At 37.7% G+C, this 26319-nt stretch overlaps 1 protein-coding gene across 1 annotated transcript in view; it reads right to left on the bottom strand.

Moving 5' to 3' along the window:
• The window catches only part of LOC122362012 (myelin transcription factor 1-like protein), an 80880-nt gene that overhangs the window by 43839 nt on the left and 10722 nt on the right, over positions 1 to 26319 (bottom strand). Inside the window, 3 exon segments of the mRNA XM_043263250.1 lie at positions 8664 to 8697; positions 8834 to 8882; positions 9939 to 10049. Of these exon segments, the coding sequence (XP_043119185.1) occupies positions 8664 to 8697; positions 8834 to 8882 (83 nt within the window). The 5' untranslated portion in view covers positions 9939 to 10049.

Genomic DNA, 26319 nt, shown 5'->3' with positions numbered 1-26319 from the left:
GTAACAAGGACACCTTAAAAAAGTGCTTTATTATTTACCATGAAAACACCGAGAGATATAAGGCAACTAAATGCTTCAGGATTCATATAGTTATTACCATATTAATTACTATAGTCAGAACATAGAGCAGAGCTGCGAAATAAAGTACTAAAACAATACATTTATCAAATGACGTATCTGCTTTTTGCATTCTCCTCCAAATTTCTTTGCATAGTAGAGTACTGCCATGGTATATGTTCAAGTATTAGCACTGATACATATATATATATATATATATATATATATATATATATATATATATATATATATATATATATATATACACCTTGACCAATACAATCTGCACTGAAAGCTGCGTCTGTGCGTAAGAAACCTGATTTCTCACATCCATATCTGCCTTACATCAATACTGCGACAGAGTATTTATGCAGTTATTCAGCTCATGCACATTATTCAGCCCTAATCTGGTTTTGCTCTGCTTATCTCCGTCACCAGCGCTTTGCTAGCACACACTATATAAGTAATATCGATAATCTATTTACTGTTCACATAATTACTTTGCATTCAGGCAGTTGAGTAGAGTATCAATCCATCATTGGCTAGTTTACGTATGAGTTTATATAACAGCAGATGAGCCATAAATGACAGTATAGTGGGATATTTATAATATGTGATGACAGTCCGTTATTCAGAGTCACGGATACATAGAAGATGCAAATGTAAAGACGATATTGGATCTGGTTTGTTAAGAAAACGCTTCCGCTCCGTTACAAAAGGTGATTTTGCCAAATTCTCCGGTATTTTTAAATTATTCCACACTGTATAGATTTGGTCAAACTTGGATGCCACAATTCGGGTGTATGTCTTGTTGTAATTTAAAAAGTACACTTAATAAGATATGCTGACTGTTACACAAAAGCATATAAAATGCTTGATCATAAGTTCAACTGTGTATTTATTTTTGATATTACATTTTATTTTAAACGTATTAAATAGCAACCTTATCGTTGCAGTATATATTTAAATACATTGCCAAATGCATTATGTTAAGTATATTTTAGTTTAACATAACTCCTCAATTCTGTAACCGAATTTTAAAGACAAAAGCATTACGAAATCACGTGCATAAATACTTATACTCAAAAATGTATTTAATATACATTTGAACTGAAATACATTTTGGTAACAATCTCTCTCCTTGTTTATGTAATTACCAGTAATAATGCTAAACTTTCGAGCAAATCTATAGTATATATATATGTAATAGCAATTAGCATGCAATGAAGCGGTTAAAACTGCTGCGGCGTAAATCATCAAACACCGGCAAATGACTGAATTATGATTAATAATCAGCTATGTCAAGCAGAAATACCTCACATACTACTTCCCATGATGCCTTAATATACTGTCTAGGTAGACATCTCTCTAGGGTTCGTAACCGTGCTTATATAAAGCTAAATAATTCCTGTAAAGTCGACTCTGGCTCTCTGACAGAATGCCTAAAAAAAGCAAAGGCAGGCTGTAAACAGCAGCTCCCTCATTAGCTGCGGTATCTTATTAACAAATAATAACAGCGGTGCTTTGTTTTTACCTCTCGCTACATGAATTATTCAGCTTTCACAGATTTGCTCATGACTCTTTTATGGAGCATCTTGTGCAACCCAGATACTAAATGTCACTCAAAACATTGATGTCACACATTGCTGTAGTTATTTGCATGCGTGTGAGTGCATTAGCGAGAGGTCGCCATCCACGCTGAATAATGTGTGCCAGTCTCGTGAGTTGGTGTGTATGTCTTCTTGCCCCATCTTCATCAGAAACCCTGACAGAATCCTGATTCCTGTCATTTCAGATGCTCAGTTCAAATCCTAATCCAATCCCAATTCCTGTACTTTTTCACCCCTCTATATATATATATATATATATAGAGAGAGATGTTGCAATGTACAACATTTTATTAAATATTAAAATAGGCTATGTGTTCTCTTTTTTGGATTTTAGGGTGAAATATTAACTGAAGAGTTCAAATCCCAAACCAAATCCCTGGCTTTCTGCCCATGAAACATGAACTTAAGCAAGTTTTCTCCTCAAAATCGTTTTTAAATCAATTGTCGCTATATTTTCATTGTGCAATGCAATCATTTTTACTAAATTAAAGCAATGCAATGTTACAATTCACAAAAGTTAATTCTAAAAAATCAGTATAAATATACTGTAAATGTAAAACTCTGACACCTTTCATTCCTTTTCACACAAATTTTAAGAGTTTCAATTAATAAAGCGATAATTTTCACGCATTAACTAGAAGAATATCATGTTGTGACTTCAGAACGAATGCTTTTGAACGTTAGCATCACACACATCCAGCTTCATATCGATGTGTTTTCATAGACGGTAGGTTTGCTCAGTAGCTCAAGGAGTTCAGAGATGTTCTTGAGAGGAGAGGAGCTCCAGTTCAACAAAACAGCTCAAATGTGTGTAAAAGGAAGTTGAAATGGCGCAGTTGCATCATCAAACGTTTTTATATCCGTTTTGCATTTGTTAACACTATCATGTAGGTTTAGGGTTGGATTTGGTGCATTTATCACATGAACCTTTAGCAAGAGTCTGTGTGTATTTCAGTTCAGAACCACCGCAATGCATGCCTATATCAACGTAATAAAAATGTGTCAGAGATCACGTATTGGACCTGCGTTTTAGCGCCAACCTGTGGACGTTTCTCTTTGAAACCGCGACAAACGCGCAGTAAGGTTCGTAAAAACCAGTGTTGCACATACGTACATACTTCTATGAGACAAGGTTGTGAAATTAACCTGTAAATGCGAGATTTGTCTAAACATAGTGCTGCTTTTTCAGGATCTTGCATGCAGATTTGAATCTAGTTAAGGAAAGCCAATCACTCTGCACACAATTATTGGAGATTTTCGTGTCGCCATGGTTACGCGGCGCCTGTATAATTGCATGTCTGATCTCATGAGGTACATGAGGTGGGTTTTGGGGTCGGGGCAGGCAGGAGGGTGTAACTAATCTCCCTCATGATCACTACCTGTTCCTGTCAGCACCCCCACCTCTCAGTTTAGATCGGTTCCTCATTCATCTTCTCACGGAGCCAAAGGTCTGCTAGATGAGCCGCCTGTCTGCAGGCTCCTGTAATTCCACGGCCGCCTCAAACGGCTGCGCTGATTGCCTGCTACAAGAGCAAAGCCGTGTCAGTCATTCAGCTGGGAGTAAACCGAGCGCGGGGGAAGAGAAACTAGTAATCTAGAATCTGAGTAGGCGGACTGTGAGTCTGAGTGGAGACCTGAGAGTTTAGATCACTGCGAGCCTTTGTCAAATGTGTGTTACGTGTTTCTAACAGCTCCTTTTATAGCCGCACGCCACCGATGGAGGTACGGCACTGATGTGTAAGGATACACAGTGCTAAACTGTCATCAGTGTGCTGTTTGCTGGTCGCCCGTCATGCTGTCTGTTGGTTGACCCAACGAGCAATCCTTAAAGACCTCCACAAATGACCGTAGACCAATCTGATCTTAATATATATACGGGATAATTAACTCATTTATAAAGAAGTCTCGTTTTGAGGGGCGAGAACTAGAAAGTGACATTTCATCAACTTTACAGGGCCAAAACTAACATTTAGTGTACCTTGATATGACTTCATGTACTGATTTTAATAGTTACACTAATTACACTAATGGCTGACGGTATACTTTTGCCAGTAGAAAGAGCTCATAGAAAGCTTTCACTTACACCCTTCTGGTTCTCACCCCTCCATTTTCACACCGAGGCTACATTGGTGAGCAGATGAATAAAGCTAAACAAAAAAAACATCAATAATCAGAAAAATTCAAGTTTTGGCAATTCGCAGTCCATATTAAGCCCCCGCTGCAATATTTAAATCGTTAAACAGTGCGACAAAATGTCATAGAAACACTTAAAATGCCTTAATATATTTCAAACGGTAATATTAAAATATCAAATTTCCCAATATCTGTATTATTGATGCACAGGTTACATAGGAAAGCAGATGAAGATGGAATATGAATGCAATCCGCTTAATGGTTCAGTGCTTATAAGTTATATATATAATTTTTTGTTTATTTATTACTTTTAACTACATGTTCTTACTGTGGGGTTAGATTAGGATTATTTGCATGTATTTACGCAAAATGTATTGTTAACACTAACTGACATAGCTTGCGTCACAGTATACACTTTTATTAAAAAAACGCTCTCGGTCACATCGTGATTAAACCACAGAAGCTAACCGTTTCAAACATGACTGATGTTATAGTGATTTTGGAGGAAAACACGATAGTGGTCTTATAAATTGTCATGTTTGACGCTATTGGTCAAACATACTATCAGCAGAGAAAACGGCATGGGGGTCTTGATTTGAACGGTTGAAAATCATATTGAAAGTGTAATTTGTTATAATGACAAATTTGGACTCTAGGCACATTTTCAGCAGGACAAAAAGAAAAGCTATTGTTATTGTTGTTGTTATAAAATGTTAACCCATACCTGAGCTTTTGAATCCAAACTCTATTTCCATTCTGGAACAAGATTCAGAAATTCTCATTGTTATAAAAATTTACAATTTGATTCCTTTGTGTGCAGTTTGATATGACGTTAAACCATTCAAGCGCAGGAAGACGGTGTTTTGAGGGGGGCGGAAATGGGACATTTTAATAATGTAAGCAAAAATAAAAGCGCGGCAGTTTAAAATCATGACCAAAGTGAATTATGTATTGTTTTCTAATGTATTCCTGCACATGTAGAAAGCATACAGAACATGCGAATCGTTTTAGCTCGATCTCACAGCAGAACGATCACATGAGCGCCAATGTTTCCCTGTTTACTCTCCAGTCATGTTTGCAGCTATTTAAGGTATCCCTGCAAGTCGTGCACGTGTAACTATAAGAGCCGTGCGAGTAACCCTCACCCCCTGGCCTCAAGAGGCTCTCCGGGAACTCCTGCTAGAGGCTTTAAGAGTCTTTAAGCATCCTTTAGCACACCTGACGAGGTAAAATGAATACCCACGGCTCCTGAAGATGAACTGAAGTATTATGAAGCGAAACGATTGCTCTGTGCAAGAAACCTGTAACCCGAACCTTCAGACAAACAGTCCACAGTCAAGTCTGGTTTACGAACGAATCATTCTTTGGACACAAATGAACAGCCAAATTCAAAGCAGAACAGTCAACTATTCAACTCAGGCTCAAGTATGTCTACATACATTTCTGCGACGCCATAATTATGCACCTTCAAAGTCAAACGTATGGCGCTGAAACACACGTCTAATACGTGACCATGGCATGTTTTTATCACGTTCATACAGATACGTATCGCAGGGTTATTATTATGCAGCTTGAGATACATTTTGCGGCCGTATCCAGCGAGTGTCACTAAAGGTTAATGCTCTTTCATGCTGGAAATATCCCCTACACCGAACCCAAACCCAAACAAATGCAAAAGTAATGTAGAAACAAGTGATGCATCCATGCTATTTCAACGTCCGTATGCAGATACTGCTTTGTTGAACTACATTTAAACTTTATTAATCAAACATGTACCTGTAAACCATGCTTTGTGTGAAAAGGAATAAAAGATGTTTTACAGCCTCTAGTGTTCATTTCAATGGGAAACCAGCAATATGTATGTATAGGTACATTTTTTCAGTTTTGCAGCAATGCAAGTAGAGGCACGTATTTCCAACAGACCTCCCTTTATATTAGATTAGATGTAACTTTAATGTCATACTATAGGACAATAGTATAGTGCCGTTGCTTTCAGCTACTCCCCAACAAAAAGACGCCTGCGAAATATAACATAAGCATTAGACTAATTACAATATTATTTTGTGGACTGGAGCTTGGTTTAGCACTTGATTAGTTGCTTTTCTGCCCGTTGAAAGTATTTATACCGGCCATAAAACAGAGGCGAGCGGGGTTTAGGGAGCGTGCGCACATCCAGCGAGTGTGTGACTGAAGTCACGGATGAGGAACACGTTGTACACATGCTTAAGCAAAGTGTCAAAAGGACTAATTAACATATTAATGATCCCACCTTAGCACTGCGGCTCCCGTTGGATAGTCAAAACACTTTGATAAGCATGCAAATGAGAAGCCACCAGCTCAAGAAGAAATTATCTGAAGCGTGAAAGAGAAAGATAGAGGAACAGAGAGAGAGAGAGGAAGAGAGAGGCTGATAGTCATGATTGAACCGTTGTTTTATTTATCTTTAATTATCTGCTTTAAGCTGCTGGTGGAGGCGACATCAAAGAGAGGCAGCAGGTGCACTGTAATGCAATCTTCACCTCCATCTTTTTCGCCACCTTTCATTCCCAGGCTTTCTTCTCCAATATGCCAATCAATACAGCAGAGAACCAGCTGTCCATCAAATGTCCAGTGACAATCAAACTAGCCGTCGGATACCGAAGTCTGAAAATACCGTATGAAAAGCTTCGATTCTATGACTTTTCCAATTACTGAAACATTTTTAGAAGCTGAAGCTGAAACTAGTTTTTTTTTTTTTTTTTCTTAACTCCGCCATTTAGTTATTGCCCTGCAGGTGTTCTGAATGTTTTTGAGTTTAATATTTTAGGCCAAATATATAAAGCCGTCGAACATAAATCCATCAACAGATGTCCATTAAGAGATGGAGATGCTGGCCATGTATGTATTTGGCGTTAAGATAGAAACACTCATCATGAAATGTTGGACAAGCATGTCATCATCCTTCCAACTAGTAAGTTACGAGCCTGGAAAGCAATTTGGATTACAGATATGTAAATAGAATTTGCTGAAATATGCCTGTTAAATACCGGGAAGATTCTTGGGAAAAGCACTTTGTATCACTAAATTGTATTTTACTTGACAAACGAAATGTATGCCAAACGTAAAAGGGTATGGGACCTTAAGAGTGTTTAAGGTTTTCACGAGCTTGCGTTAATTGAAAGTTCTCATTTAATACAATTTAAAATATATTTCTTAACATAAACATTTATTTCTCCAAATTTCTCCAAAGAAACAAAAAAACAAACATACAAATTAAAACTAATATATATATATATATATATATATATATATATATATATATATATATATATATATATATATATATATATATATATATATATTAGTTTTAATTTGTATGTTTTTTTTTTTAACTATTATATTAAAGTTGTAAATTTTTTACTTAAGATAAAAAATTATTTTGTTGTCATGTCTTCTTTTTAAATATGCAGCATATTTTCTGTCACGTTCTAAAAAATAAATAAAATAAAACTAAATAAACAAAAATGCGCTTGACGAATTTTCAAATAAAGTGTAACAGGTGTATAGTTTAGGCTATTGCTTTTTTGTCAATTTACATCAAAAAAAAAAAGCAAAAATTGTGAAATACAAAAATCACTTAAGCGTGTTCAATATAAATACATTGATTAAAAAATTCCCTCTTTTTTTTCTTCGTTTGATGAACATTACTGCCACAGACAGCCTTAAGACAGATCCGATATAATGTTACACATCCACATGTTTTCCCCAAACATTCATTATATGCTTGCATACAGTATGTGTATCAGAATATGGCCGTCTTTATGTGTGCGCTTCGGTTCAGAACGAGAAACAAACAGAGAAAAGCACTCCTCTTTGAAAAACGTACATTTTAGATGTTTAATTATTATTCGGAGCATTGGGATCGCTAGAGGAGGGCTTAATAAACTCAAATTTAACCAAAAATCGTTCAAAATTAGCATTCTGACACATTTTACCAGCAATTAACGTAGATATGATCATTTTTCACTGCACTGCACATCAACACTTGATACTTGGTATCGAACCATAATGCTATTTAAATATTCTAATGATTGTCTATAAAACTGAAACAAAACTGCTTTAAAATAGAAGCCATTCTTTTCTTTTTGATCAATATGGAAAAAATATGGCGTATGTGATCGTACTCTACGCGTACAACTTTTAATTATGTTTACTAATTTTGCATTGATGCATTTGGCAGAGCCTTGGGATCTCACACTGAACTTTGAACTGTGATACCTGGAACAGATGAACTGGCTAAAAAACGAAATCACTTGAGGCATGTTGAAAGCATGTTTGCAAGCGCGTCCCGATCCAAATACTGGTGGTCGAGCCGTATTGTTTTTAGGATGCCAAGCGAGTGGAGAAGTTGGGATCCTACATGATTTAATGCAAAAATATGCTGCCAAGTTCGCCTTTCCTGCTCCACGAAGAAACAATAGCATGCTACGTGCGCTCACGCATGCTAATTTATGTTAACCAGGGGTGTAAAGTTTGCAAAATCAAAGAAAATGCCGTAGAGTTTCACATCAGCCGAGAACAACCTTCAAGTACGGGAAAAAAAAAAAAAAAGTGTTTATTGAAAATTGTTGTATTACTTGGCTCTGAAAGAAACTGGCCATATGTCATCGTACAGAGAAATAGTTGCAGCTTAGCAAAGTGACACTATTTTATCATCACCCAAATGGATATGACAGATGGAAAGAAAATAGGAGAACAGGAAAGCGTGATCACAACACTGCTTATTGGCAGCCATTATCCAGGTAAAGACCTCTTTGCCAGCCTGTGGGCTTGTGTGTGTGTGTGTGTGTGTGTGTGTGTGATTCAGTGTGTAAAAACACTGACCTGAACAACTCTTGTATGGCTGGCTCCAGGGGAACTGTGAAGACAGAGGACGTGAGAGGTCAGTTGAAAGGGCAGAAGAAGATTAGATTATCACTCAAACAAAAGGCCGCTCTGACCATATCGCCACATTACATCCGTGTGTTACGTGTAAGTGGTGGGAAGGAGAATACCTTTTGAGCGTGTGCAATGGCGCTTCTCATCTGCTACATCCACCTCCATCTGCAGAAAGCCACAAATACAATCGAACTTTTATTCGTGAATATGTTTCAATGGTAGTAAAACGTGTTTTGATGTTGAAATACTCAAAGGGATAGATCAACAATGAGAGTTTGCTTCACTCTCGGACCATCGAAGATAAAGATGAGCTTGCTTCTTCGTGGGAGCGTCGCATCGCTTGCTCAACAACGGTTGGCCTGCAGTGAATGGGTGCCGTCAGAGACCGAAAAGCTCATAAAAACATCAGAATAATCCACAACACTCCAGTCAGTCATTTCACATATTTTGATTGTTTCTTCCAAAAAATTGGATTTAGATTTAGCTAATCAGCTCACTGCGACGGCACCCATTCACTGCAAGAGGATCCACTGGTGAGCAAGTGATTAAAATTGCAACATATCTCCAACTCTGATGAAGAAACACACTTATCTTAGATGATCTGAGGGTCAAGGCATTTTGCTTTATTGCTTTAAAGTGAGATTGCTTTAAAGTGCGTACTTTATTTCGCATTACTATTTTCTTTTTCAATGCGAGAAACTTAAGATTCATTAGTTGCTATAAGAATATCAAGGCGTGATGAATGTGCTACAAACTAGATCATTTAGGATTATGACAATAAATTTAAATAATATATTAATAAATATCAATCTGCAACATCAAAACGCAGAACAGACTATTAAAATATCTGGTATCCACTGAAATCAAAAACTTTAAACATTCAAGGTGCAAATGGCTTCCCCAACTATTGCGTTAAAATAAAGTGGATAGCATTTATGTGTAAAAAAAAAAAATAAGTAATTGGTGCACTGAAACTGGTGCAATAGCACAAAAAATATTAGTCTGTTTGTATCTAGATCAGCTCAAAACAGCAGTAGTGGCTCGGCCAATGGCGTGAGAGTAGGGGGCGGGACTATGAGTTTGCCCAACCAATGGCAGACGAGGGGTGTGTTCGAGTCGGCAGAAAATGCACGCTTGATTGTGTTTATGCATTCTACGAGATCGAGTACCGTAGGCGTCTCTGCAGAGAGAAAGAAAGAGAGAGATAGCGTGAAGTGGTACCTGATGTAATTGCCGGTTTAATTGCTCTTTGGTTCAGACCTCCGTTTGCCCCACGGCCCTCTATGTTAGACGACTGATAAGAGGTCACTACACCTCCTCCAATTTCATTTTCTGAAACATGAAGAAAGATAGAAACTTGTAATTATAGACATAAACGGGCATGCAAATCACATTTACCCTGGGAAGCATGCACAGCGAGGCAGTTTAATATCTCCCCCACATACGTTTCTCACTCTAAGCTTCAAGTTACCACAAATAAATGATAAATCAATGGTGAATTTGGACTTTTCTTTACCTCATTAGCTCTATTTCCCCACTTCATATAGAATACAACAGATTCGTTTAATTCGCCCTTTCAAAGCGAGAGGGAGGAACTGCTTTTATTTCACATCCATGCTGCTTTTCCAATCAGAATCGTTTACAGTTTTTAATAGGATTTATTTATAACCACGAAAAAAATGGTTTTCCATACGATTCATATTTTTGTTCACAACGTAAATGGATGTGATTATAGACCAGATGAGATCGCATTACTTCACGAATCACACACGACTGCCGTCTCGCGTTAAATTTAGCCACGTTAAATATACACCCTTTGCCGCCAAACGTGCGGTTCGCCGAGGTTGAGAGGCAGACAGAGGAAATATTTCGGGCTCAAACAGCCCGCGCGTGTTTGGCCGTAGGAACTTGTGCGGTGAAACTGGAGCAGATACGAACAAATTTGGAGCAGTGGCGTTTGATTTTTGGAGCCTCTGTTGTGCGGCTGCATTCGGAGACACTAATTAAAAGCAGTGAAGCAGGCGGTAACAAATGATGTGTTAGTGGTGCTGCAGTGGAGTGTGGTGGGACAATGAAGGGCCCCTCCGGGAGCCTGATAGCACGCTTAATATCAGAGCTGCGGGGCTCTCCGCCAGCGCTCCCCAACACACCCCACACCCCAAAAAATGAAGCTCTTGATTGAAAAACATGACCTTATACAAAATCATTTTTTTGTTTTCCATATAGTGAAGCCGGGTGATTCAACAGAGGCTCAAGTTTGAGTTTGAAATACAGTAAACAATTAAAAGCTGAATTTTCAGCATCATTACGCCAGCCTTCAGTGTCACGTGGGCCTTCGGGAATCATTCTAATATTCTGATTTGCCGCTCAACAAACATTTCTGATTATTGTCAGTGTTGAAAACAGTTGTGCTGCTAAATATTTTGGTGGAAACTTGCTATTATTGTTGCTGTTAGGTATGGATAAATGCCACTTTTGATCAAATGCACCCTGAATGAATGTATTCATTTTCTTTAAAAACAGTAAAATACAATTGTGTAAAATAAATACAATCAATAATAATAATAATATTAATTAGCAATCACACTAGTAATCATTTTGGCTTTATAATCAGTTAACTACTTGCTTATTAGCATGCATATTACTAGCATATTAACCATTTATTAGTGAACAAGCCTTATTCTACATCCCTAATCCTACCCGATAGGATAACTGCCTTACTAAGTATTAATAAGCAGCAGATTATGAATTTATTAAGGGAAAGGTTGTGAATAAGTAATTAGAATGCACATGTTAGAATGAGGTAATGAGCCAAATGTCACTAACTAGTCCACTAACTAGTCAAGAATTCAGCTGAGGGGAAAATATCTCATTTACATTACAAGTTCTAACACACTAGTGGACAGCAATAGTATAAAACCATGGAAGCCACATGCATTACATACTACTGGATACAACAGATTTTTTTGCATCGTGTTATCTTTTTCTCCGATTTTTTTTGCATATAAACACACACGCACATAATAACAAGCACACAGAGAAAACACGCATTTTATCCGGGAGTAAAGCGTTTAATGAAAGAGCATTATTTGTAAAGACATCTCAGCTTCTTTCATGTGAGGATGTGAGGAAGCGTTGTCTGTCTAAATCATACGGCGTGAACGGGGCGCGTGGAGATTGTTTTAATTAGAAGCCGTTTTCGAATAATACTCTGGGAATCCCTTTTGCTGGGATGCATCGCGCGATCTAGGTTTGATTTTCTTCTAAAGGTCTAAAACATTGCTTTAAATAGGATTCCCACAGTCATCAAAGCCTGCAAAGTTCAGAGAATTTTTAAAAAGATGATGAAAAGTCGAGGAAACTCTAAAAACGCAATGGAAAGTAAACATTTTAATTACCTGGTTTTATCAAAAACACTGAATTAATTGCATTCTGTAGTGTATAAAAATTATATAGAGGTTCTCCTATGGATGGAGTTTTTACATCAGGAATCCAGCTGTCGCACTTTCTGGATTGAATCGTTGATAAAAGTACCCCGGAACAGCAAATGTGAGCCAATGATGCTTTAAACTCTTGCGCGTTTCCCCTGGATCACATTTGCGTGGCGTCCTGTTCTTGCAAATCGTTCATAAATAATCATCCACCTCAGTGTTGACGCTCTTAAAGCCGATCTGGTTTTGACTGTAAAAGTCGCGCGCCACGACGCCCGTGCACTGCGGTACTTTCTCCAGAGCGGCGGCGCAGGCCGCGGGAGCCGTCATTCACTCGCGGTGCAATTACCCACGCGCTCGCAATCGGCTGCACAATGCCGGGACGGGCCGGGGAAATTCAGGTGAAAGATGCCAGGCAGCAATCAGCGGGAGAGAGCGAGGCCATTTTCTTTCATTTGGCATCAAACGGCAGCACCAGGCCCTTAATTACACGCCAAGTGTCAGGCCGGCCAGCTGAATGCCTTATTATTCCGCTGAGCTGCGTTCAATTCAGTTTTGTTCTGATAATCCTCAGAGAATAGAGCAAACGGAGGCTTGAACCATAACAAAGAGAGAGTCATAACAGAGAGAGAGAGAGGCTTGACTGCGGTGAGGGTGATTTATGTATGCTAGTGAAACACACACAGGGTCCGACGTGTTCCCCTGAAATCAGCTCACGCTCTGTACAGTATACACTGCGTTCCTCCAACCATCCACTGACTAGACGCTAAGAACATAGAACCTGACTCAACATCGGGATCCAAGTTAAAAAAAAAATTATGCATATGCATATATACATAGATACACACACATATATACATTTACATACATATATTCACATATACACACACATATATATATATATACACACATTAATGTATTAGTGCTTTCAAAATCACAATCATATTCATATTAAAATAAAAAACATAACAAAAATACTACAACTTTCAAAAACAAATGAAAACAGAAAATTTTAAAATAAAAATAAAACAAATGTATAATGAAAAACAATGTAGCTGTGTGTGTACTGTAACACTGTATATATATATTTAACAAACAAATATATACCAATACTGAGTTTCAGACCTCACTGTGTAAAGTGTATTTTCATTTATTCGTTTAAATATGTACGTGACCTACCGCATATTTGTATAAAATATATAAAGAAATAAATTATTGTGATGCAGAAAATCATTCAAAAGCCTTTGGTGCAAGACCTTCCTTCAGGTGGGGGGAGGTGAAGATCAATAATTTCAAATAAAAAAGCAAACGGCCAGAGACTTTCCACAGCTCTGTAGGTGCTAAATATGAGCAGGCGTTTAGAGGCGGCTGCTATATAATGGCCCGGGCTTCCACAGACAGAGCTTGTCCCGCTGGCGTCCTGCCCATCCGCCTGACTCCATTAAACAGGCACCTGCATGACTACTACATCACCACCTCGTCTCTCATGCTAGTCAAAAATAATAACAACAATGATAATCCCTTACGAACATTTCGTTATAGATTACCCATCAGTGTATTAACTGCATTATTTCACATGCACATATTCGTTTCTAAACCGGTAGTGCTGTAGTGACAGCTTTTGCATTTATTGCAGCTATTGTGATATATCTTTATATTTTTGCACAAAGCCTAAATAGATAGATATAAATGTCAAATCTCATTTTTCTCATTTTCCATACACTATATATATATATATATATATATATATATATATATATATATATATATATATATATATATATATATATATATAAAAGCATGTGTCTTGCAGGCAGCTGTGTGATCAGGTGAGTGCGTGATTAGTGGAGTCAGGTGTGTGTGTGTGTGTGTCGTCAGTGCAATGGCTGATGGGAGTTGTAGTATAATCTTTTTCATGTCACAAGCATTCATGCAGTTGATATACCTTATAAAAGTACATTGCATGTATGAAAAAATAATATACATAATCTAATGTCTCTCTATTGTATAGTGCGTCAGCTTTTAACAGCTGCAGATATATTGTGTGTGTGTGTGTGTGTGTGTGTGTGTGTGCAGTGGTCTGGGATTAGACGGGATGCAGACAGTTTGAAGTAAACAGATGGATGTTTGGAGAAGCTCGGCGCCTGCAGCATTAGCCTCCTACACTGACGAGACACACACATCCACAGTCTTCACCTGAACTGACCCTCGGAAAGATGTGGCCTGCATGCAGTGTGCCTCAAACACCGAGACGTCTCAAGGAGTCTCAATCCACATTTTTAACAGAGATAAATAAAAAAAAGAAGGTCAGGCACGCTATAAAGACAACTTGCATTTGCAACCGGCGTTAATTGATTCGTGTGAGACATAATGAAATGATTTCGTTCATTGGGAATTAATTGACTGGGTGATCAAAAGTAAGTATTTAAAACCAGTATAAAGAATGTGAATCACTTTTGAAGAGTTTTTGACCAGAACATGAAAACAGAATGTAAGGTGGCTCATTATAAAATATAAGGTCCCATTGTAATGCATTACAAATAATGAACAATACATTTGTTCTTACAATTAGTTGCAACTATTTACAGCTAGTTTATGTCAGCTCTGGTCCATGAAATAATATTAATAGTATATTTTATATGAATTACATGTTGAAATTAGCATTAACTGTGACTAATAAATAATTTGGAAGCATTTTGTCACGGGTTGCTCGGGCGAAGGAGCACGAACTGAACAGACAGGGCTTTTAAACTAATTATAACGAGGTGCAGACAGGTGACACAATCACATAACGAGGACAGGAACAGCAAAGACCAAATATGGGCATGGAGAAACCGGGGGCAAGGAAAGGCACGTGGGGAGCAAAAACACAACAAATATTGCTAGAATTTTTATTAGTAGCAATTAAGCTCACATTAACGTGACCTTATACTACATCCCTAATCCAACCCACCTTACTAACTATTAATAAGCAGGAAATTAGGAATTTATTGAAGGGAAAGTCATAGTTAACAGTTATTCTAAAGTGTTGCCAATGCTGAATTTTCATCACAATAATTCTAGTACGGTCCTTCAGAAATCATTCATACAGTTTTAAAGTCGTAATCATAATACTGAAACGTTCATATATTTTTTTTTTTTGCCCATGCAGTGTTTTTATAAGCAATATCTTTAAACGGGGGCATTTTCGCTGCTGTGCCTTTAAGAAACGCCCCCTTCATTTGCGAACGCGTTAATGTCTTGAGTATCTGACGTCATTTGAGGATTTCAAAACAAGCCATTTCTGCAGCTTTTATCTCAAAAGATCAAAGGAAATGGGATTTCTCATGTGACCCCTTTCAACATTTTCCCTGATATCTTCATATTGCAGCGAGGCTGGCATCATCCTTCCGTGCTCAACAGTATATTTAAATCTATCTTCTCTCTGACTCCAGAGGGATGGACTCTGCCAGGCTCGACTAGATCAGCAGCCAGACACTCAGACGGTGGCAGTCCTGGATCACGTCTCTATAGTTTTCTGTCTCCCCGGGGAGCCGGCAGCTCTCGAACACACACTCACAGCACCTTATCTCTTCACTGGCGCTCTATTCATTAGAGCTGAAACCAGAGTGTTCGAGCTGTTCATGTGTCGAATGAACAAACAGTGCCTCTTCTCTTTTGTTCATCACTCACTGCACGCACTTGTAAGATCTCCTAAAAACAGCATATGCCAATTGAATCTACATTGATGACAACAACAAAACTCTAAAAAAACAAAACAGTCTCATTGGAAATACGTGACTAAGTGGTTAAGTTTCTGCCAAAAAATACAGCGCACCAGATACAGTTCGCTGCACTTTTCAGGTGACACGTCACAGGCGCTATAAACAGTATTTTTTTTCTACATTGCAAATGCAAGCTTATCAAACCAGACAGTGTCTTAAAAAAATGCCTCTTGCTTCTCCAAGTCTTTGAACTCTTTTATCGTGACTTGTATCAGTGCAATGCTCTACCAGGTGCGCTACAGAGCAAGTTTACTACATCAGAAATCAACCTACGCTCATTGGAAACACATGCCTCTGCGTATCCATATTCAGCTGAAATGAGCACTAGAGGCAGTAAAACTCTGACAACTTTTATTCCGTTTTAAACGAGTGTTCGAGCACCCCTCTCTGGACATTTCGCTTTGAAGCCAAATTACCAAATTACGGTGCTGTACAAATGTATATAGAGGCACGTATTTCCAATGAGCCTGAGTTGCAGGAAAACACTATGCAATGCAAACCTCAAAATGTAATAGTTTACAAATCTTGTGCTATACGGCTAAATGTGTTGGCCATTATAGCGACTAAATAACTGACCCAACAGACAAACTTGAGCAATTGTTCAAACACGCTTAAAGATATTAAGAAAAATGGTAACAATTTAGCAGTTGTCACTATTAACTAGTTGCTTATTAGCATGCCTATTAATAACATATTGGCTGTTTGTTAGTATTTATAAATCACATAATCTGCATGGCCATATTCTACGCTCAGTTTAACAACTACCTTAACTAACTATTATTAAGCAGCTTCATCAGGCAAAAGTCATACATTACAATGAATGATAAAATATACACTTCATATAAAGGTTCATATAAACACCATGCAAATATTCAAAATGACTTTTAATAACCAAATCCTACATTTGTCTTCCTGAGACAATTATTACATAAGCAAGCAGTGCAGCAGAAAAGACTGGAGCCACACTTGACAGCAGCAGTGAACAGGACGTATGAAAGTACACCGTGAAGGGAGCAGCCAAATGCTAAACGCATTCCTCTGTGTAATAACAGTCCAATGGAGCAGATGGCAGGTGTTGTCAATGATGGTCGAGAGCGCTGCCAGTATTCTCTTTCCAACCGCAACCCTGAAGAGGTCGAGGCCGAGCTTTTTGGACAGAGATTTTTGGCATTCCCAGTCTGGATGCTGCTGCACACGCTTTCAGAAAAGACCGCCGCTGCAATTACACCTCCAACTGTGTGTGGCCATTTTTCAAATCACACACCTGATGTGAACGAACGCCCTCGTGGCCTTCGGAAGGCCTTTAGGCAGCAACTCCACGTCACATAAGACAAGTCAAAAACAATTGCATACTGTATGTCTTTTCACAAAACACATCATTTCAAAGCTCTACATAAAGTAATAATAATGTTATCTCCATAGTGCTTATGCGCTTTACCATAGAGCAAATTCTAGGAATGTAATTATGATACGATCCTACGCATTTAGATATAGCTCTGTTGTATTTATAGTGTTGTCTAACACATATAACAGTGTCGCAGTGACTCACGTCTGAGTGTTCAAGGCAATCAAGAGCTTTCGGTTTTGTTCTGTTTGCGATTTAAATATTTGCCAGTTTTGCTCTATTAAGACATTCAAATGTCGGTTAGCTTTATGCTGCACCTAGCTTTATTACTTTATGTACATCTTTTTATTTATTTAATTTTATTCTATTCAAAGATTTAAATGTCTGTCTGTTTGTTCTAAAGAACAAGGTTTTCACAGTGATGCCATAGAAGAACAATTTCAAGTGCCTCATTTGTGTTTCTGTGATATGCCCCCAATGTAATATTTTGCAAAGCCTGCACTGTTGAACTGCTACCCAACACTGTGGCATTGCATCACCAAAATGTGGACTTGGAAGAGGACCAAAGGTCTGAAGCTGGCAAGCGTCCACGTGCCTTTCTGGAGACCTCATCATATGAAGTCTGAAGCACTGGATTGTGACTGTACAAGACCTTCACGTAGACCTTCATCGTTTGACACCTTCAAGGTCTGCTGCCTCCTGCACACCTTCTTTACCTGGTCAACTGGCATGCATTAGTGATGATTAATTCATAATTTCCAGTTTAATTAGTACCTCAGAGCCACCTTCAGCGCCTTTGTACTTTATCGGATCAGTCCACCGATAAACAAAGCTTAAGTAATCATATGACTAGACAAATTTTGATTATATTTGATTGGCATTAGCCAACAGCAATGTTTTACCTTTGGTCACTGGTTAGGCCTAACTGATGAGTCCGTTTCAGTCGTAAGTCTGTAACCTTGATGTTGAGCTTGATCCTACAACACATGCCAGTAAGGCGTATAACCTATGAATAAAATATAGTGTGCATGCGTTTCGCCAGTGTTGATTTGACCAGGATTGCTGCAACCTAAATGGCAGTGTTCGCTTCAGAAATTCAACGTCATGCATTGACCACTTAAGTCTTATAGCTCTAGCCTAATGCTTCATCCTTGCTCTATCCTCATGGCATTTATCCCTTGGTGCATCTCATTGTATTGCCCCCTGCTCCATTTCTCTGTGATCTCCAGTCACTTGATCTCCAGAACACAAGAAGCTGGTGGAAACACCAGAATAAAAGGCCAGCGAAACAAACACATCGCTCTCTGTGCTGTATATGACTGGAGAATCTGAAAACCTCCAGAGGATTTTCAACAAACAAAATGTCCCCGTATATTTCAAACCTTTCAGCGCACTAGAACTATTACACCCAGAGGATCTAACACCAAAACACAAAGCAATATTGTATATACAGTTCGGTGCAATGAAGAATGCCCTGACTTGTACATCAAGAAACAAAGCAACTGCTGCATAAGCGCATTGAAGGGCAAAACCCTCAGGGCAGATTACAGATGGTTCAAATGGGCAGTGAAAGAGGAATGCTAAAGCATCCATCCCTGCAAGGCCATATAACTATTTTCTTGTTATGGAATATGCTATTCTAACATCTTTATACCATCAGTTCAATCCTAATTTACCGGACCTCGTGGAGATGAGTCATATTGGTCTTCTGAAGACCCGGATTCAAACCACTTTAATGAATGGATAAAAATTAAATGAATAAAATGCATCTAACATTTGTGGATCAAATTCGTTGAAAATAAACAGTTAAGTATTTAAGTAACAAAATGAAATAACTGGATAAAACTTCAGGCCGTGGTGTAACATACTGGGAAGTTTTATACAGTTATTTCATTAGTAAAAGTTGCTTTGTTTTAAAACTTTTAATGCATTGCAGCAAAACATTGTTTTCTCCTTTCTATCGGCCTGGTAAGTGCGTTAGACCATTTCCTTAAAATATCCCAAATTTAATTGAAAAAATAAAAAAATAAGTAGATTTAATTTTATATTCAATTTAATTTATACAATAGTCTGCAATAACCATGCTATCACTTTGTACCAACTATGTGGGTCAGTCACTCAAATCTTATGCATCTAGAACGTTTTAATCACCTGTTTTAAGCCTCATTTATATGATTTTTAACAATTGATTGAACTATCTATACAGTATATTAAATGTTTGTATCCAGTATGTTCAGTCACGTTGTTCATATGCTGTATCTATCCTTTTTATTGACTGCTTTCATACTGAATGGTTATGCATGCACCCGGTTGCATGTGCAAAGCAAATGGTCTTGCCCTTTTATGATCTCTTTTTGTCCAACAGAAGCTCAAAATCCAAGTATCGATTCTCCAGGTGAAGCAAGGCCTGATAAAAAATAAAAAATGCGCTCCTTGAATGTAACGTGAGCACTTTAAATAAGAGACGGACAACAATGTAAATGTCTAGATCTTTAGTGCAGCATGACTGTGATCTATAGCTCTGTTCTCTAATTAAAACATACAACAAACGTTAAAGGTGCTTCTCTTTCTCGCTTCATGCTTTACATGAATATTATTATTCGTCTGTCTTCAAAATCTGTAACATTAACCGGAGTGAATCCACTGCTTCAGAATGTAAAAATATTCATTAGTTCTTATTCCTTGTTATTTAGTTGCTGGAAATATTATCTTCTTGTTCGTGTTATTATGTAGCTAACCTACCTTGGATATGCTTCTTAAGCTGGTCTCCTTTTTAGCGCTGGGGATGAACAAAATTGCATGGCTTCAAAAATGTCTAGTCAGTGGCTTTCCTCGACAACCGAAAGCGTCTGTGCGAAAGGAAGCGAATTTAAGGAGTGGATTTAGCATGCAAACAACAACGCTGCCTTCCAAGGTAACTGCAAACTTAACCGAGGCTAAAGTGTGCTAAATGAGCCTTTTTGATTCAGTAAAACAGGTCCAGCTCATTGGCACTCTTGTGATCCTTCAGTTTACAGGCCATGGGCGCATACTGTATAGCACCCTGTTAATATCCAACGCAGCTTCTGGAACTGTTCTTTGATCAGTACAGTAAAAAAAAAAGTTTAGTAACTAGGTTATCATTCTAAGACTAAAGAAAGCCCAGAGGTGAATAAAAGATACAGTGACATCTACTGGACTGGAGCTGTGGAGCATTGCTCGAAGTGTTTCGTTTATGTACATCGTCTGTTTTTAGTGTGAACACACCACTCACACGATTTGTACTCAACAAAACAACATTGCGGATGAGTACGCAAATTGGGACACAACTACCATTTACTTTTGATACTTTTGAAAAGAACAGGTCATTCGTTTCCTGTCAGAAATGAGATGCATCCAGTGTACTGCTAATTATAATCATTCGCTTTTGATGCAACCCTTGCATCCAATGCAGACAAAAAAAAAATCCATCAGAGATAGTATCTTAAAGGGTTACTCAATGCCAAATTGAAAAATTTGTGATTAGTTTGAGACTAGAAGCAAAATGGTCCAAAATGGTGCCACAGTGACGCCAAGAGACACAGAGGAGACGAATAAAGTTGATATTGTTATTTTCTTTGCATACTAAAAGTATTCTCTTGGCTGGATTGAACCACTTATGGCAGTTGGAGTATTCTGACAATGTCTTTCGTACTTTTCTGGTGTTCATTACTTTACAGGTCAATGGGGCAGTCACAAGCCTCCTGGTTTTCATCCAAAATATCTTAAATTGTGTTCCGAAGACAAACAAAGCTTTCATGGCTTTGGAACGATATAGGGTTGATCAATGGCGAAATGATCTAGAAATTCGAATGATCAATGTATTAGTTCGTCAACAAATGAAGGCGCTTATGTTGTATTCTGCGATGTTGAACACAAAGCCCAGCGTCAGCATGACGATCGAAAGCAATGTCTTACAATATTACAACTAAGATCAATCTAGACGACCTCACTAATCAACTAATCATTTTCTAGACGTCTAGTCAATCATGACTCAGCCCTGCTCCACACTGCCTTCAGCACTTCCACAATGCAGTGAATATCGCAGCATCCTTGCTCTTATTTCACAATACGACATCGTTGCCTTCAGTTCCTCCATTACACTTCTCAGCTTTATCGTCTTTGTCGGCTTTTTCTCTCCTTTTTGAATTTTTCTCATTTTTTCAGTCTCGTAAATACCTATTCTTTAAAAATCCATCATTTTGATACATGAGCTGTGACGGAGGCACTCAATCCAGATGTCTCTCTACCGGAGCGTTGGAGCAAACTGCCCTGAGGATGACCACCCTGCTCCATCAAAACAGCCTCAGCTCCTGTTACATCTCGTCTCAGTCAGGCTTTATCCACCCATGCAGGCTTGACATGTGTTATTATTTGTGCCTACGTTCCCATTATTTTTGTCATCGTACAGTTAAAGATATTCCTCGGTTCTCGTCTGCACTGATCTCCTCCTGCTCTATTTTCCTTTTTTGATTCCTCTCAGCTTGAAGCCGCAAAAGAGAGGAAATATCGTTCGTTTTTGCTTTCTCGTGTCAAAGAGCGGGGTTTATTTCAAGCCGTTGCTTGAACAAACAGCTCTCGTCAAAAGGCGTTTTAATTGCTACAGGACAAAAGACTCGAGGCGTGCGGACCAGAGAGACAGAGGCGCATTGTATTGTATTTACAGAGAGGATCCGTCGAATTGTGCATTATGCAGAACAAAGCGTGGCCGAATATTTGGCTGCGGTTCTCCAAGGACAGCCCTTTATTAATTGAATCTTGGTTTTCTCGATAGATTCAGCATTGTGTGTCACGCGCCGGCACCTGCGTCGCATGCTTTTACATGTCGCAAAGAAAAGATTCACAACATTCACAGCTGGTGTGAATACACATGAAATTATTCTTACTGTCCTTCTAATGTTTACGAAGCTAGAGGGAGCGTGTTTATCTAAATAGGTCGCTTCCCAGAGTAAATACTCCATGCATTTACTCCATAGGGAAAGAGATTTTTACGATAACTAATAAACCTTCAAAGACCTTTTTGTTGATCAGTGGGATATGTTTTTGTGGGGGGTTTTCCTCCTCTGATATTTTGGCTGGAAACAGGACAAAAAAGCTAGCATAGAAAAACATTTTCTCAATTTTTAGGTTTTGTTGCACACTCAGATTCCAGATTTTCAAACAATCGTATCTCAGCCAATCACTGTCCTATCCTAACAAACCATACATCAATGGAAAGAATATTTAAATGATATATGACTGGTTTTGTGATCCAGGGTAACATGTGTCTAAGTAACTTAAACTTCCTAAAATTCCTAAAAACACTGAAGACTTGTTTTGTTTCACAGACATGCATGCGCTATTAAAGATGCGATCTGTCTCTCTTTGTTTGTTTGCCCGTCTCTCGTTCTGTTCGCTCCATACGCTCTCCTTTTCTCCCAGGATAAAGCCATTGTCACACTTTGGAAGTGTGTCTCCTCATCAAAAGTGTGACATTAGCGTGCTGCTGGCCACTGTCAGATTCCCAAAACCTGGCCTTTAGCGGGCTGGCAGCGGCGATATATCGTGCCTCATGGGCAGCGTCTCTCCATTGGGAAGGAGTTAATTATCACATATGCACATCTGTCTTTCTCGTTATTTGCGGTGCAGTGTTTTCCTGGCAACCTCCAATTACGAGGCTTTAGGAAATTAAAATAAAAAAAAAAGAAATCAGGGGATGCCTTTTGAGCCAGAGCCAAACGAGGGTAAACAAGAAGACTGCCATGGCCCCATCATCCGAGAGAAGCAATACTAAAGGAGACTAAACATCATGGGTCTCAGGTTATACTGATACTCTCGTTCAGAGGAAACAAAACAACATGACTGCTAATGTTAGAGTAATAACGCTGATGTGCCTTTAGGAGCTCCCTGAAGGTGAGGGTGATTAGTACCCAAGCTAATGCAGTATGATCCGTGCAGTGTTTGTTCGAGGCGCTGACACACACTGTAGACTTTCTCTGAGCTGCTGTCCGGGGTCCTGAAATCAACGGCAGCCCACGTGATTGTGTCAGGCTGCAGGAAGAGTCCGGGTTAAGTCACACAAAAATGAAATAAGCTGTTGATAATAGTTAGTGTTAAAATAACAATAATAATTTCATGATTCTGAGCAGATATTAGGCTTTATTTATACATTGCCACGTGTGTTTTCCCTTTATCTCTCCTTTTTTCATTTAGATTCATTATAATTTATTTACATTATAAGTTTTTATTTCATTTTATTTTCATCATAATAAAAACAATTTGAAAAAATGAATGTAATAATGTTCTTAATCATAAACACACACACACACACACACACACACTATATATATATATATATATATATATATATATATATATATATACATTTATGTGAATTTAAATGTAAAATTCTATATGAAATGTATATGTAAAAAAAATAAAAGTATTATCTAAAAATATAGACTAATAAAGGAACTTTAAAAGCAGTTCTGTCAAGTGATTAATGGTGATTAATCCAATTCAAAATAAAAGTTTTTGTGTTCATAATAAATATGTTTGTACTGTGTATATTTGTTATATAAAGACACACATACAGCATACGTTTAGAAAATATTTACATGTGTATATTTATATTCATATAATTTATATTATACATAAATATATTTAAGGTATGAATGTAACATATTTTTTTAAATATTTACATGCATGTGTAAAACTTTTAGACAAAAACTTTTATTTTGTTATTTTTACTTTTATTATTGTCTTTTCTTAATTGACTCAAATTAGTATTTGTAGATTAGTAAAACAATTTGACTTTTGCAAAAAAATGTGTACAATTCTAATTTCTCCATTCTTACAAATTATTTTAATTTAGTCCTTTTAAAATACTTTTTAAAATACGGTTGCATTGCCTTCATAAACGAATTGGTGGTTCGGAGGGTAAGTAAATGACTGAATTTAATGATACAACAAACATTTCATTTCAACATAGCATTTCATCAGTACAATTATATATGAGAGATTTCTCTGGACTCTGTCTCCTGATATTGAATTAACACAATTTGCCCAATAGAGTCTATGTTAGAAGGCTGTTTGGAAACCTTATCTGGGAAGGCAGCTGACGATGTTTTGGAACAGAACTAATGTTGTCAATCACCGAGGATAAATGGCATCCTTTCTCTCTGCCTCCAGAATGATTTCACTTTGTCAGTTTTCACAATTCTTGAGGCAATTCTTTCTGAAACGCTGCGTTATCATTAGATCCCAGAATAACACCAATAATAGCACACATGTTCACATGAGAGTGAGTGTAAGCTTGTTAGAGACACTCGAGAGACTCAGACATATGTGCGTACATCCTCAAAATAACCCCATGTGATCTCGTGAGCGTTCATATGTATCTTTACATGAAGTGTGGATCAGATTCGGAAAGCGTCTATGAACAGCTTTACCTACATACAAATATTAGGAATATTACAACCGGGTCATTAATGTTTTGAAACAGATGGTTTAAATTAAATTTATTGGTCACAGTTTACTCATTTGATGAATATGAAATAATACCATTTTGTTCTGTTCTTTTTGACTTTTGCCAACTCAATTAGAATAATTATATAAAGTAATTTTTTTTGCAATTTTTTTTAATTATTATGTAGCATGTAGTATCAAAAAAATGGAACATAAAATTACAAAAGTAATCAATTTAACACTTTAATGTAAGAATTATTTTTGAAATGCATTTATATATATATATATATATATATATATATATATATATATATATATATATATATATATATATATATATATACACACACACACACACACACACATACATATATATATATATATATATATATATATATATATATATATATATATATATATATATATATATATATATATACATTTAATAAATAATCACAGATCAATTCTGATCAAACCCATTTGACCAATTCACCAAGTCATTCATTTCCAAAAAGTAAAAAATCCCACAAAATGCTCATGGTGTGCAAAATGTGCACAGATAGAGGCATATATATATATATATATATATATATATATATATATATATATATATATTCTTTCTTCCTCTTACGCATCAAACCTTGAGATGGCAATCAAAGCTAGAGAGGAAGTGCGAGAGCTAGTCTTGGAGCTGTCAGCTCGTATCTGTCTCAGACAGGAACACTCTGTGTGACAGGTGTTGCCCAGCAGTCACGCAACCAGAGCCCTACACCATCCCGCCGTTTGACTGACGGCCAGAGCCAGCCAACGGCGGCAGCAGGGGGGCGGGGCCACAGCAGCCATCAGCCCTCGCAGCAGGGCAGCCAGCCAAGCTAATGCACTACATGACATGCCTCCACACTACAGGAACCAGCATTCGTAGTGACCTGCACGGAAACAAATCAGCAACAGCGTCGTAACATCACGCTTTTTCTCCGTTTAACGTATGAAGTATTGATGCTAGCAAGCAAGCTCCCTCACTGGTCAGTCTGTTTCAAACAAAAAGTTGATTCAGCCTAAAAACTATTTTGTCATCATTTATTTGTTCTTAAGCTATATGTATACATATACATTACCAGTCAACGGTTAATAGCATTGCAAAAATATCTTCTTTTGTTATTTAACAGAAGAAAAATCTTGACCAAGCTATCGATACCAATCGAAAGCTCAAAGTTCAAGGCAGCCCGTTCTCGAGATTTTTGAGTTTTCTCGACTTTTTGCTGTACAAACTTAAAACATCAGGTTGAGAAATCTCAAAAATCTGCTAAAGCCGCTTCCCTTGAGCGTACGTTTTCTCAGCATTCGATTTTTTCAGAGCGTATTTACATGAAGAACGAAACAACAGCACTGGGATTTCTTCAAAAAAAGGATATCGCCTTTTCGTCAGCACTGAGAGAACTCTGGCGCCAAAACGTTTGATCAAAGTCTTATTTTGTGTGGCGCTCAACATAATTGTGAGTATGACTGTGTGTGAGTCAATTTATTATTTTGTTCAAAAACACTGATGCATTCAGGAACGAAACTGGAAGGTGGCTTTATCAGTGAGTCATTGAATCGTT

The sequence above is a fragment of the Puntigrus tetrazona genome, chromosome 17, assembly GCF_018831695.1.
Source record: "Puntigrus tetrazona isolate hp1 chromosome 17, ASM1883169v1, whole genome shotgun sequence".
NCBI classification, from domain to species: Eukaryota; Metazoa; Chordata; class Actinopteri; order Cypriniformes; family Cyprinidae; genus Puntigrus; species Puntigrus tetrazona.
Note: the sequence above shows the minus strand (reverse complement) of the source record. Positions and strands in the feature narration are given on the sequence as shown.